The sequence below is a fragment of the Halichoeres trimaculatus genome, unplaced genomic scaffold (assembly GCF_033239565.1).
Source record: "Halichoeres trimaculatus isolate MK-OKI-2021-1 unplaced genomic scaffold, fHalTri1.1 fHalTri1_scaffold_18, whole genome shotgun sequence".
Classification (NCBI taxonomy): domain Eukaryota; kingdom Metazoa; phylum Chordata; class Actinopteri; order Labriformes; family Labridae; genus Halichoeres; species Halichoeres trimaculatus.
This window is the reverse complement of record NW_027437196.1, coordinates 24,780,917-24,803,284: the sequence shown is the minus strand read 5'-3', so window position 1 is coordinate 24,803,284 and position 22,368 is coordinate 24,780,917. Positions and strand designations below refer to the sequence as shown.

The following is a 22,368-nucleotide window of genomic DNA, read 5'->3' as shown; positions in this document are numbered from 1 at the left end:
AAGAGATTTTGGGATATTATGTTCCATTCCTTTTGTCTGGTTATGTATTGTCTTCTTGCTACACAATCCCACACCTCTGTAGATCGTTATCTGAGGTCTTAAGTGCACTGCTATCTGTTTCAGTAAGACCCCGGCAGGAGCCATGCAGGTGGACGCTTTCAGCGAGAGTTCATCTGAGAGTGAGGAGGAGGAGGAGCAGCCCGAGCGCCGAGCAGAAAACAACACAGACCTGCCTTCTGAATACTGGCAGATCCAGAAACTGGTCAAGTACCTGAAGGTATGCAAATTGGATCTTTTTGGATCTCTTATGAAAATATGTACAGAGAATTGTGACTGCAAGTGGAGGCAGGCTGCAACTTACAGGAAACAATAAAGCGCCGGCTCTTTTCCTGTCACCCAGACAAGAATTTTAATGCTGTATCGAGCTTGTATTTAACTTCTAAAAACCTCTTCTTGATGCAGGGAAAATTATATTTAGTGATCAGGTTCAAGGTAGAAAAACAGGTTATTTTCCGATCACATGGTTTGACTTGTTGGCTTTGTTTGAGCCATGCTGAGGTTTTATTCAAAAAGATGTCAGATAAAGTAAAGACCCGATTTCACCCAATTTCAGTGGCGCTCAGTAGGAAGATGCTTATTAATGTGGTTGGCTCTGCTCATGGATTCCTGGCGGCTGACACGGGCCTGTTTGGTTGCACATGTGGGCCAAAGCACAGGGGAAGAGAGCTGTCTGACGGCAGCAGCTGTACGCACTGTTTGCCCACACCGCAGCAGAAGCATAAAAATGAAGCGCTCCCTGTGATAGGTCTGACAGGGCATATGGTGAATATTAATGTGTCAAAACATGGAGGGAAAAGAGGAGAGGATAGAAGCGCCAATGACCCAGACTGGCTGGGAATACCTCAAACCACATCAGAGATCACCCCACCTTCCTCACTCGTCCTTATTTTCTATTTATCTGGACAGTATCATCCTGACAGTTTAGATTAAAACAGACTGCATTTACTTTATGTGGACAAGCCTTCCTTTTGATCTAACAGCAGAACGCCTTAAATGCTGCTACATCCAAAATAACTTTTCACAAGTTAATTAATAAGCAATAACAGTCTGTGTTACATGGTCATATAGTGATTTCAGTGAATGCAGGTTGGGATTCATCGCAGTTTGGGATGAAAACTCTTGTTCAAAGTGAGTCTTTTATAGAAAACACTACCCTCAGGTCTAACTCCAGGCAGATATTTTTGGCTAAGTAAAACAGAAAATAATAGAAGGAAATTCCTGCTCTAAATGCATGCTGTTACTTCTTTCCCAAAAGGAAAAGGAGATGGAAAAGATATGAAATTGGCGTATTCAAAATTAACAAAAAAATCACTGATCCATCTATGCTGTACTCATCTGAATGTGTAGTGTAAACTTAAAGGTTGTGTATGATCCTGCTCCAACGAGATGCAGCGCTGCCGTAACCAACATGCTTTTCTATCTGTCTGGAAACAGCACAGCTCAGTTATTTATGGGGTTTGTCCAGTAGTCATTTTATAATATCATTACCATCAGACGCTGAAACTCACCATGAGCCAAGTTAAATATCTGTTTTATTTTAGGAGGAGATCTTTTTTCCCTCCTTCCCTCGCACTATAGACAGCCGTTTGTACTCGAGGAAGTTTCACACTTTCTTACAGCGCCACATGGATTTTCTGTTTTGTCTTTTAATGATATTTATATAAGAACATTTACCTAAGATTCTGATGTTTGTTTTTATACTTGTATGACAGGAGATCTGTGTAGTGCAAAATGGTCTCTCAGAGAGTCCAGCGTGCTCATACATACATACAACTCTGTCTAACATGCATGAGTGTTGATGGTCAGTCTATGTTTGTCTGGATGTTGGTGGGAAACTGACACAGAAAAAGAAACGTGGCAACAGTCCATCTTTCAGTCTGAGATGCATCAGTGCTGTGTTATAAAAAAAACTTATGATCATATTTTATTTCAACATATGTCTTTACTGGCGGTACCCAGCTGATGTGTAGTCATGCTTGAAGCACACAGGCCTTCACTTTACAGTTTGTATGCAGTATGGAAGAGTAAAGAATTTAATTTTAGTACTGTACAGGGCTACATAAGTATAGAAAATAAGCAGTTACAGAATTTTTTTTTGTCTTTTTTTTTCAGACAGTTTCCTGCAATTACATCTATAGTCATAACATCACATTTGAACAAATACTAAGCTTTTTTTAGACATAAATGAAATATATAATTATGATTATAATAAAAATACAGTATTTCTTAAAAAAAAAAAACTCCATCAGAAGTTCATAGATTTATATGTCAGTAAATGATCAAAACCCAAATGGAAATACTTAACTAGAGGTTGTTTTATTAGTTTAGAGTGAAGTACTCTGCATGGTCAGTTAGCCGCTAAGTAATAAAATGTCTTTTGAGTATTATGTCTCTGTTTAGTCAAGGACTAAATTCTCCAGCTGCTGTTAATCATTCTGGTCCCTGGTTTTCTAAACAGAAAACAATTTTCATATTCTCAGTCTTATAAATATTGTGTCTGATATTAAATATGTTACTGGTTAACATATAAACATCTGAATATTGTGTGTTGTAAATGTTTTTGTAATTCACTCGTACAATATTTTGAATTCTTTTTTGATGAGATACGTCTTTTTATAATCTCTCTAAAAGAGGATTCACCTCAGTGCTTTTATGTTGTTTCACAGGTATGTAATTTATTTATAACCTTAAACGTTATGCTTCTATGACTACAAGTTTACCTTCAGAGTGGAGGGAGTTTACACAAACAAACAGAGCTGTCCCACACACACATGGTTTTGTGCTCAGCCCTCATTAAGGTTGCTCCCCCTCTGCTGGGCAGTCGCAGTACTGCTGGCCATGAGCGCCTCTCTAATTGCTCCACACTAATCCTGGCTCCTGTGAACAAAAGCCAGAATCAGCTCATTTTCCCAACAGTTTATATCTAATTTAGCCCTGAGTGGAGGAACATTTTAAATATTTTTTAAACAACTACATCAATCAACCAAATGATTAATTTTAGTGCTTTTAGAACTTTTACAACTCACTTGTTCTGGAAAAACTACTACAGGAATAACTGAATCATTTACTCTGAAGGAACTTTTTAATTCACAGACGTTTGCTCGGCGTGCTCTGTAATCACATCAAGGCCTATAAAGAAAAGTGATCAGGTTTTATGATCGGAGATTCCATGTCAAATATGAGGAACAAAACAAACCAGTAATTATTCATCCAGCAGACTGGGTTTGTTCTTGTCGTTAGTTACCTTCCTTCTGTCTGCTGTGCTGCAGAGAGCAGCTGGAACCTCCATGACCCGTCCTCTGCCAAAACCTGATTCCTCTGCCTGAGCTCTCTGAAGTCCAGCATCACAGTTATACACTCTTCATGTATATCAGCAATTATGCTCGATATGCATGTTAACCTCTGCTGGAACAAGTCCAAGCCAAACAGCCACTCATGCACAAAATGTTCTCGAGGAAATGGTTTTTGCTGAAAGAGGCCTGAGGACAAAAGGGTATCACTGACAGCCTGGTTAACTCCATCCCTGCTCCCTCATGCTAAGTACTGTGAGTTATAGGTCTGAGTGAGACAGGCAGGGCGGGCTGTCTGCAGTCCAGTCTGCTGCTGCTGCTGCTGCAGAGGAGCCAGAGCAGAGTTAGACTGAGAGAGACAAAATGAAGCATCTAAAGGTGGCTGATGATGGAACATTTCATTGTTCATGAACCAGATTTGATAATATTTCTCCTCCCCACAAGAAAAGTTTAATACCTGCTTCTTGCTCTCACTGTATGTGCTCTCTGACACTGCTAATTATCTGAACAAATGTGTTAATGAGAAGGTAACTTTAACTACATCATTGCTATATTTCTGCTATTAACCTAGGCGTTAGATTTTTTTTAGTACAGCCCTTATTGTCTTAGGTTTATAAACATTTAGGGTAAATAATTTAAGATATTATTTTCCAATCACAACATGCTGCATGGCTCTGTTGATATCAAATCTGTTAGAGATTTTGGACAGATAATCTTAGTAGAGCCTGATCAAATCATGATGATGATTTTTAACAGGAAAAAAAAATCACATCTTGCCTTTGTAGGCGGCAGCTACTGTTGGGGGATTTCCTAGAAGAAATAGTATTGACCTTTTTGTGTCTGGACCTTTCATCAGTTTGACTGTTAAAAAAAATGCAGAATTTCTTCTGAAGAAATCACATTTACATGTGTATCATTGTTTAAGATAAGATAAGATAAGATAAGATAAGATAAGATAAGATAAGATAAGATAAGATAAGATAAGATAAAATAAGATGCACCTTTATTCGTCCCACAATGGGGAATACATTTTTACAGCAGCAAATACAAAAGTGTACAGTGAAAAACATTACATTAAAAACTTAACATTACATTACATTAAAATCATTTCATACAAACATTATGTTTCCGTGTTATTCAACCTTAGTACAAATGTCTGGTTCTTTTATGTCTTGTTGATCCAAAAATGTCCACAGCGAGCAAGAGCATTGTTTTTAAAACAAAATAATTAAAAAATAAAGACTTCACCAGCCCTGCAATTGACTGGCGACCAGTCCGGGGTCGCCACTCGCCCTAAGACAGCCACCCACAACCCTAAACAGGATAAGGGGTATGAAAAATGAATGAAAGACTGAGACTTAATTGCAGGCTCGAATTCGTTTTTCAGTTCTTCCAGTGTTTATCACTTTACATTGGTGGTGTGCCTTAGAGAGAAATCCTCTTTTTCTATCCATATATTTCCTGGATATTCTTTTTTCCATTTGGTGGTTTTTGTGATTCTTTATTTAACCGTTTCTTGGTTGTGCCTCTTTTTACTTTCAGCTAAAAGTTTAGTAGAGAAATATCTGTTTAGCTATTTTAGCACCGTTGGAACATTTTCCAAATACACCTCACTGAAATTCAAATCCTGACGTACAGATATAAAACTATAGATCCCTCAGTACCGAGCACGCTTAGGTTTGTTATTTTTTGACTCTTTGATTAAAGGAGAAAAACTTAGAATATTTTCCAGATAAATTCTTTCAAACATGAGCTTTAGGTGGCAGAGTGTGTCTTATGCATCTGATGTTTGGTGAAAAAATCTTAACTTTGGTGCATACACTTAGTTATAACTGTTCCTTATCATTACAACAAACTAACCCTACTCCATGTTACCATCTCACCAAGCTGCTTGGGTGGCAATGTATTTTGACTATGAACATATAAGGCAGTATGGTACGTTTTGCAGCCCCTAGACAAAGTTAATGTATCCCAGCCAAAACAGTGCACAGATATTAAACTACTTTTCCAGTATCTTGTTCAAGGGTCGAAGAGCGGTTTGATTGGTTCCACTCTGAGCATCTGCCCCTATCATGCTTACAGAGTCAAATATCTTTCACCATAAAAGATGGTCAGATGTTCCCAATGTTTTAAAGAATGTCGACAGTACTTCAAGAGCAAAGCTAACAGAAAATGAAAGCACATGATCTGTTTTCTGTTCTCTCGGCTATCACTCCTGAACATAGCTTTTTTTTGGGGTTGTTTTTACAAGGTACGAACCTCGCCTGCTGAATCCTTTGAAGAGTGAGAATGGAGGACACAAAGGAAGCAGTGGATCCACTGCTGTTAATGGGCAAATGGTTCACATTTAGGCTCACATCGTGATATGGAGAACACATGTGGCTGTTACCCTGCTGTGTCAGAGCACTGCTGTGTGAAGCAGATATGATCAAACACCACTTGAGTTTGTGGTGTAGTTCTACACTGATGGGCCAGCCCAAACCAAAAGCTGCCTGAAACACATTACTGTCCTGGTCTTCTATACAGTAATAGACTATTATCTACTTATACGGGTAGCTTATTGTAGAATATCTTACCTTCTTATGTGAGGTTGAAAGAATCCACTTAAGATATGCCTGAAGTATCCAGTTCTTGGTCAAGTGTGCGATAATAAAAGTGTACAAAGCTTGGAGCCATAGCCGTGGCCTTGGATTCTCAAGATGGGATTTCTATCTGTTGCACATTCAAACCACTGCGAAACAGGAATAATATCTGATTGTTCACTTGCCAGGACATTTTGGATTGCACATTTCAGTGTCACGTATCAAAGGCTTGTAGCAGAGCTAAAATTACAGCAGCTAACTGTTAGGTTTCGTGCCATGAGCTTCTGTTTAATCTGCGAACTGATTTCTTCCCCTTGTTCTGATCAAAACCATGTCATCAAGGTTTGTTATGCAATAAGAGATGATGCAGTCTAAACAGGGTTATATATAAAAACACACCATCACTGCTTGTCTGGGACCTTAAAACTGGCGTTACGTTTGCCATAATGCTGTCAGCATCCCTCCACAGCCAGGTCATTTCTGTGGATTTATGCAGTGTGAGAAGAACTTAAAAAACGACAAACACTGTTTGGATACTACATTTAGCAGAAGGCAGGTTCTACCGCAACCACATGAGCCAGAAACCTACCACATATGCCCAACCTTAAATCTCTGTATTGTTTGTTATTTTAGTGAACACATTATCACTGAGAAGCAATAAAACCTAATCAGTTTTCTGCCAAATGTGTAAAGCTGCCTCGTTTTAAATCATAGCACATGTTGATCTTGGAGTGTTGTAGTTACAAACCTGCTAATCCCCAGGGTGCAGGGCTATTAGAACATGTGAGCATATAGCAACTGTCAAAACATATTCTCCTTTTGAAAGGCAAACTCATCATTATTTTCAGGGTTCTGGTGCAAATAGTTTGCGATTCCATTCAGGGGTCATAGTCTAATAGTTTTTGGGTTGGCAGTGTTGTCAGAGCTTGATGCTCTGTTAGCAGTAATTTCTTTGCTACGCTTAACACTTACCAGGCTGCGGTACAAACAAAACAACCCCAGCAGGAGTGGTATCACATGGGGAAACAGCAGAGAGACAAGGAAGCTGGGTGAATTAAAGGAAGATGTATCCTCTTTACTCCAAATGTCTGTTTAATTTCTGATCTTTTTTTCTTCTCCTCCCTTCCTTTTTGTTTCACTCATTCATGTTTGGCACTTTTATTTCAGGGAGGCCACCAGACGGCCACAGTGCTCACTCTGTGCGCCATGATGGACTTAAATTTGCTGCAGGAGACGTGCCAAATGGCCATGCGGGATGTAGGTGGCCTTGAAGTCCTCCTTAACTTGCTGGATACAAATGAAGTCAGATGCAAAGTGAGTAACTGTGCAAGAGCTGAACCTGGATGGCCCTGCAGGCATAAGCTGAGTCTGCTGTGTGTGCCAGCCTGTGTTGTAGTAACAAAAACACCAGTGGTGGTTAGAGAGCGTGCCTTTCAAGACACAGGGTAGCAATTATTCTGTATTGTGGCTAATGACATGTGGGTGCTTTTTAACCCTGATTTTATTACAGCTTCATCCTTTCTATTTTTGGTGGACATGGTTCGTAGATATTTGCTGCATGAACAGACGAGGGCTCCATGTTTGTATAGACACATGGACAACACATAATATCGTCACCCTATTAAAATAATGGCCTATATCATTTTTTTGATGAAAATGAGTTTTTGGCTTATATCATCTCTTGTTAATTCTGGCCATCTCTGGTAAAATTGCTTAAATCATAAGCTAAAAGCATCATGCTCTTTATGCCTTAAGACAGTGGCCCATGTCAAGAGGGTGACCTAGGCCATTCTGTTTCTAGCCTAAGTCAAAATGTTGGATTATTTAGGATAAAATGTGTGACTTGGGCAATTTAAAAAGCTTCCATGATGGCGGCTGCTTCAAGAAGAAACCGAAACTTAGGTGCGGAAGAAGCTGTAAACATGATTCTTGAATCATTTTCTACTGGTGAGTAATTAGGTTCACATTCATAAAGGCTAGGGTATAATGTTGTGTAATGATTTAGTCTAAATTTCACAAGTTAAAGTTTAACGGCAAATTTAGCTACTTCTAGCTAGCTAGCTAGCTATTCCTGGCCAGCCAACTTATTTCAGTCACCAAACCAAGCGACAACCTCCGGTCTAAGAATATGAGACAATGCTGAAGTGCTAAAATCTGCTGTTTCTCTAGTGTTCGCTTGAGGCTGGCTCCGGAAGTAGCAGAAGTCACATACACACCAAGCCAAAAAAAGCCATTTTCAAAGCAGAAATTAACCTATTTACAGCCTGGTTCAAAAAACGTCTCCTGTCTGAGTCGCAAATTTTACTACCGGCTCCCACTGTACGGGGGGTGGATTTTTTTGGTAACGCGGCCGTTCAGAGGATATTAAGATCGCGAGCTCCCCCAATAAGAGGCACAGCTGAGGGTCACGTGACGGCCGGCGCCCTATGGTTGTAGGCAAAGCCCTTGCCACTACCAGTATGGCTGCTATAGCCAATGTGCTTCATTGTCTGTTTCAGAAACAGACGGGTGACATCGGCGAGACTACGTCCATGTTTTATACAGCCTATGTACTACACATAAAATTAAATAGTCAAATTACATTCCAGGAAGCCTGAATTGTCATCTCAAATATTGGTAACACCATTGACAAAAAAGTAGAACAAGGAATTTTTATAGAAGTGCAAAAAAAAAAATATTGGAATACATTCAGCTCTAATTTTTGTTTATTTGTTATGCAAAGTGGTTAACTGTTATGAGACTTTGTTTTAGTAAAAAAAAAATGCGAAAAAATTATTAAGTTGCTGTTCAGAAAGAAACAATTTCCACACAAATGAGCACAAGGCAATAACACCCCTCAAAGTTTTGAAATTAAAGAAATGTTTTTGCTTTTTGGAGTAGGCCTACTCAGCGTAGGGTTAACCTTACATTTATTTAGTTTAGGTTGTAGTTACTTAAGTTTTGAGTTTGTTTTATGGAATTATAGGACAGTTGATGGTCAGGTTCCAAATTTTGTCAAAACTGGATGTTGGAAATGGGTTAAGTTTGATAAAAAAAAAACAGCAAAGAAGACCTGGAGAAGTGAGAAAGGGACCACCTCATCATCTACCTGACATTTGTTTAATTTAACTCAGGGTAATTTCAGTTTTGAATTTGCACTATGGAATAAAAGGGCAGTTTATGACAGGTTTGAAGTTGCGTAAGTCACTTTATTCTTTCATGTTATATCATTGACACACAATGTTCTCTGCATGTCAACAGTCATCCACTGCGAAGGTCTGTTTGATTTAAATAATTAATAAATATCAGGCCTTTATTTCAATAGGTTGAAGATATATTACATCATATGAACATTGTTTGTTTGTGTGTGTTTGTGTCTCTAGATTGGATCTCTGAAAATCCTGAGAAAAATAAGTCACAACGTGCAAAATCGCCGAGCCATTGTGGACATGGGAGGCCTGCAGAGCATTGTGAAGATCCTGGACTCACCTGTGAAGGATCTCAGGGCTTTAGCAGCGGAGACTATCGCTTATGTTGCCAGGTTTCGCAGAGCAAGACGAACTGTGAGGCAGTGTGGTGGCATCCAGAAACTGGTGTGTATAAACACAGAACTAAATAATTAAATTTTAATAATATTAAAGAATTATGAATAATCTGAATTCAGTGCAGAAAGGAGCCTGATCTTCCTTCACAGGCACTAACACAAAAAAAGAAGTTATGTCCTACAGTGGCAAACTTTCCATTAAAACGTGTCTGTTTATGTCGATGTCAGCTGGTTTGTAATTTAGTACAAACTTTTTTGTGCTAAACCGCAGTGCAGCAGGAGCTGTGGAAAAACAGGATGGTGCCTTTTTGGAAGTGGTCCCCATATTATCATTACTATTACTAAGATGTAAAAGACATATCCAGACTTTGCTGAACCTGGTTCTGATGCACAGTAAATCCGTCATCCCTTCATGCCAGATAGCGGCCCATTTGTCCCTCTCGAAAACAGCAGAGCGGGTGCTGGACTAAAACAGATAGAATGTCCTCTACATCCTCTGACCTGCATTCATGTTTGTTGACAGAGCAACCTGTGATTAAAGCCGCCATGCCTTGTATATTTTCCTTTGCTCCACATCGGATGTTCTCATGTACAAGTCACTCACAAAGGCAGATTAATTTCACGCTATGCTACAAGACCACCTTTGAACTGCGCTGTGTGTAATAGCTTTGCCTGCTCTGTCTCACTGGCCAGGAACTATGGATTACAACACTGAACGATGGCCATAAACCGTCACACAGGGCTTTTCAAACCTAACAACAACATCTATCCTGACAGTTTTCCACTCCTAGCATCTCTGGCTTTTTCATCCTTGCAGACCCAGTGGTAATAGAATTTTAATTACACCCTTAATCACAGAAAATAACCTGCTTTCCCCATCTGGAACCCTCCATTATCACTCCAAAGCTGCAAGCAAAGCTTGAGTCCTTGAATTTATGTCAAGTTCAGTGAGTTTGTGTAAATGTGTGTAGGTTTTATGCCTAAACACGTGTGGTCCGTCAGCTTGTTTGCACACATTTTCATGTTTGTGTTTATCCACCTCTAAATCTGGCTCCCTTGTCTCTGCTCAGGTGAAGCTGCTGGACTGTGTCCCTGATTTAACCAACCTGACTGCAAACCAGGAGAAGGATGTGGAGGTGGCTCGCTGTGGGGCTCTGGCTCTGTGGAGCTGCAGCAAGAGCACCAAGAACAAGGTGGCCATCCGGAAGGCCGAGGGGATCCCGCTGCTGGGACGTCTGCTCAAGTCTCCCCATGAGAACATGCTCATTCCTGTAGTGGGCACCCTGCAGGAGTGTGCTTCGGAGGTGAGGGGAACACACAAAAAGGGGCATTTTAAAAAAAGCTAATTTTACTATGTGATGTAATTTTTAATCATTTAATGTTGTTCATAGTGTCTGTTCATTGTTCCCTGTTCCAGGAAAGCTACAGGGTGCTAATCCAGTCTCTGGGCATGATCAAGGATTTGGTGAAGAACTTAAGCAGCGACAACGAAGAGCTTCAGATGCATTGTGCCAGTGCAATCTTCAAGGTACCATTTTCAACTTTACCTTCAGACACCAGCATAATCTGAGAAACTCCTGTGGAGGAATCAATCAGTCCTTTAACCCTCTGTCCCCTTTCTTTTGCCGTGCAGTGTGCAGAGGACAAGCAAACTCGTGACCTGGTGCGCAGGTATAAAGGTTTGCAACCACTGGTTTCACTGCTGAGCAAGGCAGACAACAAGCAGCTCCTGGCTGCTGCCACGGGGGCCATCTGGAAGTGTTCCATCAGTGTGGAGAATGTGGCTAAGTATGCCCGGCCTCACTGTGTTACCTCTCATTAACACACACACAAACTAAACATACCAGAGATACAAAAACACATTGTAGCAGAATATTTTGGGTTGCATAAATGTGAGTCTGACTTTGATAAATCACTCAAAATAGCAGGCTAATTAGCATCAGTGCAGTAGAAGGGCAGTTTGAAACCTCACCCACATGTGCCCGTTGCTCTTTGAAAATAAGTTTGCTGCAGTCTTACAGTATATGAATCCAGGACAGCAATAAGAGATTGAACTGACTAGCGTGCATTGTTGTCATCATGCCATCATCACATATGTTACTTTTATGGGAGCCTCTATTTCATTCATGACAAGCTGCATCAATTTTTCCACTCACATTGTTGTAATAGGTCCCTTTTCCTCGTTTTGTCTGGTTGAAGTGATTATTTGTGTAAAATCTTTTAAGGTTTTAGCACCGGTTCTATTTGCTCAGATCTTTAACGTAAGCGTCTGCTGGTATAAGTATATTTTTTCCACTGTTAACAAAAGCTCAAGTCACTGCGCTGATTTTATAGACTCTGTTGATGTGTTTGTCAAGGCCTGATCGTATGAAGGCATACGCTGCAGGAGCCAGCCTTGAGTTGGTGGTTTTTGACTTGTGTCAGAGGACGCAGGCTGGCAGGGGCTTTAATCATTTGTCATGTAAGGCTAAGGGTTTATTTAAACGTCATTTAGCCTGGGTCCCTTAAGCAGTGACATTCTTGGAATGGTTTCCAACTTCTACTTCAGTCAGACGATTTTTAAATCAGTGATTTTCCCTCTTGAAAAAATAGTACCAGGAGAGCATGCCCTGGCAGCCCTATACGTTTCCACTAGTACTCCCTTGAAAGAATGATTTAGTGGTATTTATTTTCTTATTCACTGTGGGGTCAGGGGCATAACATGCAGCACTCATGCAGTAATTTTATACTTTGGTAATATGTTAATCAGTCTAAAACCTATTCCTGCCAACGTGGCAAAGAAACAAACTGGTCTTTTAATAATTTTAATGACAGAGAATATTTTTTTATGTTAAGGTGAGATTATGTGAAAATACTTGTCCTTTGACTCAGACATGCCATGTCGTTCAGATTTCAGTGGAATTCTAAAAATAACAAGAAAAAGGAGCAGTAGCACTCACAGGGATCTTTCCTCACTCCATGCATCATAACTGACAGGTTGATATCCTGCATTTAAAGTCCAACTTAAGTCCTCCCAACTGGGTCTGGAGTGTCTGCTGCCACTTTGAGTTAAGTGAGGATTCCCTTACAGGAGCACATACAGGTTGATAACAGTTTTTTTAAAAGGAGACAGACGGACAGATTACTGTCTTTTTAACCCACAGAGTTGATGAAAACCTTTAGGGGGTTTACTCAACTTCAAGGATCATTATATCAATACATGACGGATAGTAGTAGCAAGACTACAAATCTACAGGTGGACATTTATGCTCTAAATGAAGTGTATAAATTGGCTTCTAAACCTCTCTTCTTGATCCGCCTTGAATAAATAAGAAATTGTTCAGGCTGGAATCCCTCTGGCTGCTTTCTGGCATGATGAGAAAATGAGTTAACTGCACCTGGCATTCCTAATGTTGCAGCTTAATACTGTTTCTGCCTGTAAAAGCTCTCTGCCATCCACACTGACACTGTCACACTGTTGCTATGTTAAATATTTAACAGTGCAAGTGATTATAACAATAATAGAAATAATTACAGTGATGCCATTAATCAGATTCACCATCACTTCAGTAGTACTCCATCTAAAATCTATCAGTCAGTGAGGTATCTTTCCTAAAGACGGCTCTATGACTCATTTATTAATCTATCTCCTCATTCCTGTGTTATTTGGTGATTTTACAGTGTGGGTGTGGATGAGGACTAAGTTGGGCCACCTTCATGACTCACATCAGAAGTATTTTAAGAACACTTTAATGTGTCAGTGGATCTGTTTGCTCATACTCTCCTGGGCTTATTTGAACACTTATAATGTCAAGATTGGGCAAAAGCTAGGAATGAGGTGACCGAGCCATTTCTGTCAAGGAGAAATAAGCTACTAATGGTAACAGCATTCACAGGCTGAAGGGGTTTATGGGAATGAAATCTTGTTATATACTTTGCCACAGCAGTAGTGAACCTGGTGGAATGAAACCGACCTTTCGTCCTGCTGCAAACAACAGGATTTTGTGTGAATGATGATTTTTGTGGTCTGCACAGTATAGAGGTTGGAGGACCTCTGCTCAAGACAAGTAGCAGCATGTGTTAAACATTCGCTTGATTAATGATGCATCAGAATGGAAGATGATTGATGCCCAAAAATGTAATTACTTTCGATACTTAAGTGTGTTTATTTGAAGACTACATGGGCTTATGTTTGACAGACAATCTTACAACAAGCGCTATTTGTGGGCCATGATTATGTGTACTAAGAAATAGCCTTTTCTTAGCAGATAAATGAATGCATTGACATGTGGTTCCTTGAGTCTGTATACCAAGGTGTTGTAGACACAGAAATGCTGTAAAAACCACAAACAAAAGAGTGAGGGAATAACTGCAATGGAAAGTAACGACTGCCAAGTCTCAGGCTGAATGTGCCAGTGCAATAATGTTTGGGGTCAATATTGTAGGGTTTGCCTCCAAGAACGTGCAACCCCTCCTTCTTACCTCTGTTCCAGCCTGTGATGAGCAAACCATAATTGCCCTTCTGAATCATACTCCTCCTTAACTCACCAGGCTATTCTCCACTGTGAGCAGTCTGTCCAATTTCATGTTAAGCAGGCGATGCCTCTTCTTTCATGGTCAGTGCCCGGCCTCTCTGGGTGTCTGAGATGTCTCACTCCACCAGGGCTTCCCTAAAAAACCATTGTTGTTATAAAAGGCAGCATTTAAGCACCATGCACTTAGTTCAATTTGCGATGAGTGTAGGAGAATGAGAGGAGGAAAAGGCAGGCAATCAATCATAGAAATCTCCTGCACAGAAGCCCCGCTGTGGTTCCTGTGTCTTCTGACAGCCTTTAATAAGCTTCCTGGTGTTTGGAGCCCGAGTGTTTGCAGTTGAAGCTGCTCCAGACAACCTTGTGCAGCGCTCCTCTTGCTGTAATTATTTCAGCTGGGATTGGCATTACTCACTGTTCGTTAATCAAAAGTCGTGCCTGTGATTATGACATAATTCTACCGTTGTCAGCTGCAGATGACACTTCAGCAGCGGCATAGGAAAACCATTGTTTGTCTTTATGGTAAATGTCACTGGAGTTAGCTTTGGCAGCACCTCTGTTCATTAGGAGTGTTTTCACTTGCAGGAATAGGCTGTGTTTCTGGGGAGCCTGACCAAAACCAAGTGACCCCGGCCATCTACAATAGCCTACGGACCCCGATGCCAGTAACCGTAACTGTGAATAAAAACAGTCGTAGAACTTAACTGTACATCAGAGGTTTGTTGAGGTTTTGTGCGACCGCGTTATATCCCTTTTAAAAGTTTACTATAGTTTACCACTCTGTAGCATTGGCAAACATGAAAAAAATCACAGCAAAAGAGGGAGGAAGTGTTTCCAAGCCACAGCAAAGCATTGGTTATGCAAAGTACGTTCATGGGACAGCTGTAAGCAGCCGTGGGAAACCTGCCTGCTCTGCTACAGTGTGAGTTCTGCGCCCATGTGGCTGGTGGTGCAGTAACTGTTATTTGTCATACAACTCGTGGTGATTTCACACAGTGGTGTGAATGCAATGATGGCAGCTCTGTCTCTTTGTTGTTAAGTCTGTTAGCTCGTTGTTAACCCAGTGCAAAATAACCCTAAGTCTGGACTGAAAGTTTTGATAAAAATTCATGATCCTAAATAGATAAATTATTTGATCAGCACTTTGGCACAACTGTTAGAGATTATACAATTTGACAGTTACTGTAGCTGGGTTTGACTGTTCATGGTTGAAAAATAAAGCTAAAGTGCACAAAGTTGCAGTTCCCTGTGTGTCCACTGATGGCTTGGAGCAAAAGCAAAGGAATCCCCCGTAGGTTGAGCTTAAAATACACAACTTTATAGAAAAATAAACATGTTTACAGTCTGGTTTTTAAAAACATTTTTGGGTGTGAAGTTTATTTCTTTCTTTGTTTTGAATATATGCGGTGTGAAATATTTCACAACACTTCTTTATAACAGTATATGGGCATAGTTAGGGGCACAGGTTGGTGCGTTGTGGCTGTTTTCAAAGGGGCTAAAACTTCGTCACAACACCTCCTCTTTACATGTTTTTAGATTGATTGAAAGTTAGGTTTGGTTCCCATTTCCATTATGGTACTCTCCATTCCTGGGTTTCGTAACATTATTCATTCATATTTTTCTACCGTCTTGGTTATTTTACTGGTGTGTTATTCAGTGTTTTCTAAGACTACAAACACACAAGTAAAGTTGGCGTTGGACATTGTAACGACATGCTTCAGTCAGATAGTAATCTGTCTTTGTTGCAAATATGACCATTTCTTCCTTATTTTCTTTTTTCCAGAATCATGTTTTCGATTGATCAAAGGAATTCAGGTTTTGGTATTTTGAGGCAGTTTTGAGACATCCAACATTTTATGTCCAAGTCTGTTTCTGCGGCTACTGGTTAGATGGACACATAATTGAGTGCTGTCCCCACAGAGGTTACAGTCAATTTTGTGGTCTCAAATAATTTGACCCAGAGGAAGCATACATATTGAAAACAGCAAGGGACCAAGAATTGATCCTTGTGGGACACCACTTGTGAGGGGAGCTGGAGATGAGGGGAATTTACAAATAAAAACAGAAAAAAATCAGCCTTTTAGATATAACCTAAACTAGTTAAGAGCTATGTTCCTAACACCAATAAGCTCTTTTAAAGGTTAAAGAGAATTTCATGCTCAAAAGTATCAAATGCAGAGCTTAAGTCAAGCAGGATGACAATTTGATTAGTATATTGCTCATTAGCAAACAATGGCAGACTGAACTAATTGATGATTATGATTACTACTGTATATTAGAATGCAAGGATAATCACTGTTGCTTTGTTATTTTTGGCTGTTGACACAACCCTATTCTTTTTTGTACTGATCTCTAAGTCAGTGGTTTCAAAAATAGAGTGAGAAATGTCATTAAGAAGCTTATTATAACTCTTGCTCTTCTTTCGTCTTGATCCTAAATAGATTTCAGGAGTTCAAAGCCCTTGAGACCCTGGTCCAGCTGCTGAATGATCAACCAGAAGAAGTTCTGGTAAATGTGGTTGGAGCAGTGGGCGAGTTTTCCCAGGTTCATGCTAACAAGGCCATCATTCGCAAGAGTGGGGGCATCAAGTCACTGGTGAACCTGCTCACTGGAACCAATCAGGCATGTGTTACTGTCTCTTCCTGTATCCAGTGTCTAAAACATGTTGTTTCATGCATGTGATTTTAATGTGTTCCATTTCACTAGGCCCTGCTTGTGAACGTTACCAAGGCAGTGGGTGCCTGTGCCACAGACATGAACAACATGGCGTAAGTCTATCACTCTTCCAGGGTGTCCAACCAGCTAACATGCTCTTTACACAAGGCAGAGGGACTAACAACATGTGAGGTGTATCTTACAATGTGATGACTCACTTTTATTACCAGATTAGCTTCAAACATGTATTCTTAGCTGTGTATTGATGTCATATGTTATGAAGAGGGAATGACACCAACTCCAAAATACAAACACAGTATCATTAACCTGTCATGAGCTGATGCTCAGAGAAATTTATGTTCTTTTAATTTGTTATTACACAGGTACTTTTCTCTTTCATCCTCGGTTTAATGACTGCTTTTAAAAGCTTTGTTTATTGTACCTGCTGTGTTAAATATGGTTGTGGTTTGATTCCCAGTGCTTTACTATAGCTTTGTGGTCACTGTCAGGACTCAGGCTGGTCAGACGAACATACCTAAAGACCTAGCCTGTCCAAAACTACATGTCTGGGAAAAACACAGCGAACCACAGTCCAGAGCAGCCTTTGTTCTGAGTTCATTTAACCTCACCCTCAATACTGCTGAACATTGTGGAGCTTCCATCTGTGCCTCATTGCTTTTACAAGGTTGTTATGGACTACAAAACCCTTCTTAATTAGAACTGGACACAAATACAGCTTAACGACTAAGTTTAGGCTGTTAGCTAGCTGTTAACGCTATCACATGAGCCCATTACATTTGTTTGGAGGAGAAAACCATGAGGTTCAATAAAAAATGAAGCATGTCAAAATAAAGCCACTAAGTGTGGTAAACTTCACACAAATAGAGGAGTGTTTTACTTTGGTTCATCATGTTCTCCATGTTTTCTCACGGTATGTATATTTAGAGCAGAACTTGTAATTTTTCAGCCCTCACACATGGCTGTAAACACAGAGGTCTTATTTCAGCACTATGTTGTATGTTTTGTGAGGATGGCTTATTTTGAGATATGTATGTATACAGTAGTTTTCTGAGCCATTAACATAACTCACACTTGATTGTTTCCTGCTCTAACTCAACGCTGCCAAAGTTGTTTTTCAAATCCCTGAGATTAGGCAGTTTGGCAAGCTAAGGAGCATAGGATAAAATATGTCTGATACCACACAGTCGGCCACACAGCTCTTGTCAGCTAACATGTCTTCATCTAGATTACAGAAACGTCTGGTGGTCAGAACAATGTTCAGGTCATCCATATCTGCTAACAGTGCAAAGGAAGCACAGATTGCTTTCACGTTTCCATGAAATACTCACATGTTTGTTTTTATTCTCAACCAGTAGGCAGTGTGTGGTTAATGACATAGCACTTCCTCCTATGAATCCTGTGTAGCTACAAGAGTGTACACAACGTTGTTCAATGCCTCCAGGGTTTGTGGTCTCCTCCTCTAATCCATCACTGTCAGCCACAGCTTCATTGCTAATCTTTTTCATACCTGCTTCATGGGAAGAGCAAGCTGTTTTGGCGGATGATATGACGCTGTACTTTTGTTTTCAGTCCGGGTTTAAGAGGCCCAGCAGACTGGAATCTGATGTTATGATCCCTCTAGACTGATTTATGTGCAAACGGAAGACAGATGGCGCAGGGGACGTCCCTGATGAGTGTTCGCTCGTTGCCAGTCACGGAGATACTGTGATTAGGGAGTGTTTAAGTAATTATGACAGCATTCAATGTCGGCCTTGTTGGTGGAAGCACACATGGGGAACACGTTACATGTTATTTATACCAGACAACGGGTGCTCTGTGGCGTAATTCTTTGGGTTCCCAGACCCTGACTGCAGTTTTGAATACAGACATGTATACGACATGAAATACAGCTCATGCCTAAGTAAACTTCAGTCAGACCCGATGAAATATAGAGCGACCTGTCTCAGGCTTGTTTGATTTGGAAAGAGGTCCTCTTTTTGGCTTTGGTTGAAAAACAAGCCACCAACATAAAGTGTAAGTTTGTCTCAGTTTCTATTTATAAATCCATGTATGAAGCACTATACACAAATGTATGTAAGTTAACCTCTGGCTCCAGCGTTGGTCCGTGGAGAGTGATTTAAGCGAGCAGACAGTGGGTGGGTTTCAGGCTTGCAGAGGAGCTGAGCAGGACTGAAGGCCGGTTGTGATGAAAAGCCAAAGCTGAAATGGATAGATCCTTTGATCCTGCTTGGCTGCTGTTGTGGTGAACCTGCTGCTAGCCAGCTGAGGCAAACATAATCAAAAGAGTTATACCCTGAAATCTTTCTAGGAAAAAAAAAAAAACTCTATGAAAGATGTAGTTTAAAACTCAACATTGTTTTAGCCTTGCTCAGTTAACCCCTCACTTCTCTTTGTCTCTGTCTCTCTACAGAATCATTGACCAGCTCGATGGAGTCCGCCTGGTGTGGTCCTTATTGAAAAACCCCTGTGCAGATGTTCAGTCCAGTGCAGCGTGGGCCCTTTGTCCATGCATTGAGAATGCAAAGGTAGAGTACAGAGAAGTAATTTGTCTTCTGCCTCTGACCTTTAGCTTTGGAGGGAAGCCCACCAAAGGCCCATGGATATCCTCTTAATCAAAGAGGTCTGCAGAGTTCATGTTGTTTTAGAATAAAGGGTGATCCCACTCACAAAGTAGAAGCCTGCTTATATCAGCATGCTTGTCCGCAAGCCCTGCCTCCAACCTGCTGCTGCTGCTGCTGCTGCTGCTGGGGGGTTAGCAGGGGCAGAGCTGTTTCAGGAGAGGCTTACATGAACCTCAGGCTAATATGAAGCAGAGAAGCCTCCTTGGCACACGAGGATTGGTGAATTGGGGGAGAGACTGGGTAATATCCTGTGGCACGGCTTCTGATTTCCCAGCTAAAAATCCTCCCTCAACATGCTACTAGTTACAGAGGCGCACTGTCTTCCAGAGGGTATCAGACGGTTTCTGTGAGACCAACCTCTCTAATGAAAACACAGCACAAATGGCTCACAGAAGAACCAGCAGCATCACCATGAGTACAGCAGACTGAGATCAGAATATGAGGCGGATCCTTATGATGCTTAAATGAGTGCTTTCTGCTCCGTGTGTAATCTCATCAGCTCTCTCTGGGTTTCTCCTTCAAAATGTTAAAAAGACAGCACAGCAGTTTAATAAACTCATAACGTTAGCCTCTGCCTTCACCCCAAGATCAAACTTACAGGAGACCTTGTACTTAGTCACACTTTTTACAGGGTGACAAACAGCATACATGTTCACTATAAAGTTAGGCTTAGGTAGATCATATCTTATCAAGTGTTTTCGTCCCATTTTCTGTAGAAAATGTCTTTTTTGACTTAATATGAGCCATATTCACCTGCCCAGTCCAGAAAAATGTTTTATTTCAAGTTATTTAAAGACAAAAATGAGGTCTGAATTTCTTTTAACAAGTAAAAAAATTGCAAGTGGAGCAAGAGAAAAGTTTTTTGTATTAAAACATTATTCTATTTTAAGCAAATTTTCAATCAAATGTCTCTTGTTCCATTGGCAGATTTGTTTTCACTTGTAACAAGCAATTCAGACCTCATTTTTGTCTTTAAATAACTTGAAACAAGACATTTTTCTAGACTAACCAGTTGAATGTGGCTCACATCATGAATATATAAGACAGTTTTTACTTAAAATGAGACAAATAACTCGATAAGATTTCAGTTTTTGCAGTGATAGACTCAAGAAATATTTAAGCTTTGGCGGTTGGTTACACATGGGACTCATTAGTTGTGGTTAAAGGGAAATAAGCAAACAGTCCAGACCGGGTGCAGGTTTAGTTGCACAGCAGGTAGGAAAAATAATGTATTGATCAATCAAACCATTATCTGACTGGTTGAGGGAAGTCCGCTCCTAAAACTACATGAGAAATGCATCATAAACTTATTTCAGTCAGACATAAGTGAGTTTTTGATCCCCTGTGCTCCTTTGTAGTGACTTTTTTTCTGTGATTCTTATTGTGATTCAAGTAAAATCTCCTCAGTTGGACAGTCTTGTTAAGTCTGAACAGATATACGGCCGGCAGGTGTCTCAAGGGTGAAACCCTTTTTTTTAAGCTGGAATTTTTCTAACCAAGCAGCAGAGTGAAAATGATGCATGGCAACCATATGGCAGGAGAGGTGGACTCCAGACCCACTGTGAGCGCTAACAGACTTTGACAATGTTTGTCTGGAAGTCAGTTTCCCAATTTTGAAGGAAACTCATGAACATGCTCTTGGGGTGATTTTTTTGTGTGGGACAGGGGCAATGACAAGACCTGAATAGCGCTCTCTGCCCGTCCTGACGAGGAACCTGATACAGCTGCTTTGGTGCAGCCATTATTTAGATAAAACCCCCATGTGGTTTGAGTTAGCAGCTCCATAGTGGATTTATGAGAGAGCTGTGGTACAGACGCATGAGACATGTTTCATACAGTGCTGCTGCTCATCCACAGACACAGTAAGGTTCTCAGTACCCTCAGGTTTTTAACTTAAACTCTTCGTACCATAAAACTGCTGCAAAGGCTTGGTCCTGAATAGTGCACTAATTCTTTTTCCAATCAAGGAGGCAGAATCCTCCCAGTTGGAGGTAATGGGGTGTATCATTAGTTTGTGCGTGTGCAGGGTCTCATTGAGGTGCTCGATTTATTTTTCCTTCACATAGTAGCCATGCATGCTATAAAAGCCTGATTGCTGTAGAAAAAGGGTCAGGGCACGCTTCTGCCATTCTCACTTTGGCTGGCTCCCATCAGCTTAAGATCACGCACAGCAGATAATGTGTTTTCTATTTCATTTCATCCCTGGTAAGATGAGGGGAGAGGGAGAGGATAGCAAGAAAGAGCCTTTCCGTGTGCAGCCTCATAATGTTGCGGTTTTCAGATCTGGGGGCCCGTCCAGGCCATGAAAGAGTTTCTGGCTAGTCAATCGCAGCTGGTGGCTTGAGAGAGCTTCCTCTGTCGCAGGGACTCCCGGCCAGCCGTCATCAGTATTCCTGAGGAAAGGCTTCCTGTGTGTCGGAGGTCAGCTCCTGGCCCCGGCACCCCCTCCCTCCTGTGCCCTGCACTGCACACATGGCTCATCCTCTGGCACGGCATCACAGGGCCCATACACCGCAGGCTGGCTTGATCTCAGCTGTAGCTCTCTGTTAGGGAGGAGAACACAACAGTACATCCAGCTCTCCTGAAGTAGCTGTGCTCTGAAACTGTAAATCAGCTGCTGCTGTTTGTCGGTGCTGAATCTGATGAAATCCCTCAATATGTAGAATGAAAAACCACCAAGTTAACGTGAAAAACTGTTTTACTGATCTCTGAAATTCTGAGCCATTCATCACCTGTAACCAAGTAGACTGATGTTGAAACATTTGTAGAATAAGCCTGCTGTGTGAGTTACATGTAGTAATCCATCATGGTATGTTTTCTGGGGCCATCATTTCTGTTTTAAAGAAGCTCTGCCACCGTGATGTGCACTTCCACAGCTGGCAGAAGGTGTGTTGTGATTTTAAACAGCAGCCTAATGTGCCAAGCCATACTGAAGCCAGACGGCCTGCCAGCTCTTCAGCTGTGGTTCTCCCAGCTCTCCTCACCAGCCTGCGTGTTCAGTAGGCATTACCCATAAGTGGCTGTGAGCCCTTGGGCACCATCAGATGCCAGGAAATCAAACCTTTAAGCCTTGAGTCTGCACAGTGTGTCAGTCTGAGGCAGCAG

The 22,368-nt window shown here is 41.0% G+C and overlaps 1 protein-coding gene across 6 annotated transcripts in view; it reads left to right on the top strand.

The window, feature by feature from the left end:
• odad2 (outer dynein arm docking complex subunit 2) overlaps window positions 1-22,368 on the top strand; it is a 51,029-nt gene that overhangs the window by 18,169 nt on the left and 10,492 nt on the right. For all 6 annotated transcript variants that reach the window (XM_074693554.1, XM_074693551.1, XM_074693556.1 and 3 more), the window contains 9 exons: window positions 124-277; window positions 7,100-7,246; window positions 9,295-9,504; window positions 10,526-10,759; window positions 10,873-10,983; window positions 11,089-11,243; window positions 16,408-16,588; window positions 16,673-16,734; window positions 19,053-19,167. In XM_074693554.1, coding sequence (XP_074549655.1) covers window positions 124-277; window positions 7,100-7,246; window positions 9,295-9,504; window positions 10,526-10,759; window positions 10,873-10,983; window positions 11,089-11,243; window positions 16,408-16,588; window positions 16,673-16,734; window positions 19,053-19,167 — 1,369 coding nt within the window. The remainder of the gene's footprint in view (window positions 1-123; window positions 278-7,099; window positions 7,247-9,294; window positions 9,505-10,525; window positions 10,760-10,872; window positions 10,984-11,088; window positions 11,244-16,407; window positions 16,589-16,672; window positions 16,735-19,052; window positions 19,168-22,368) is intronic.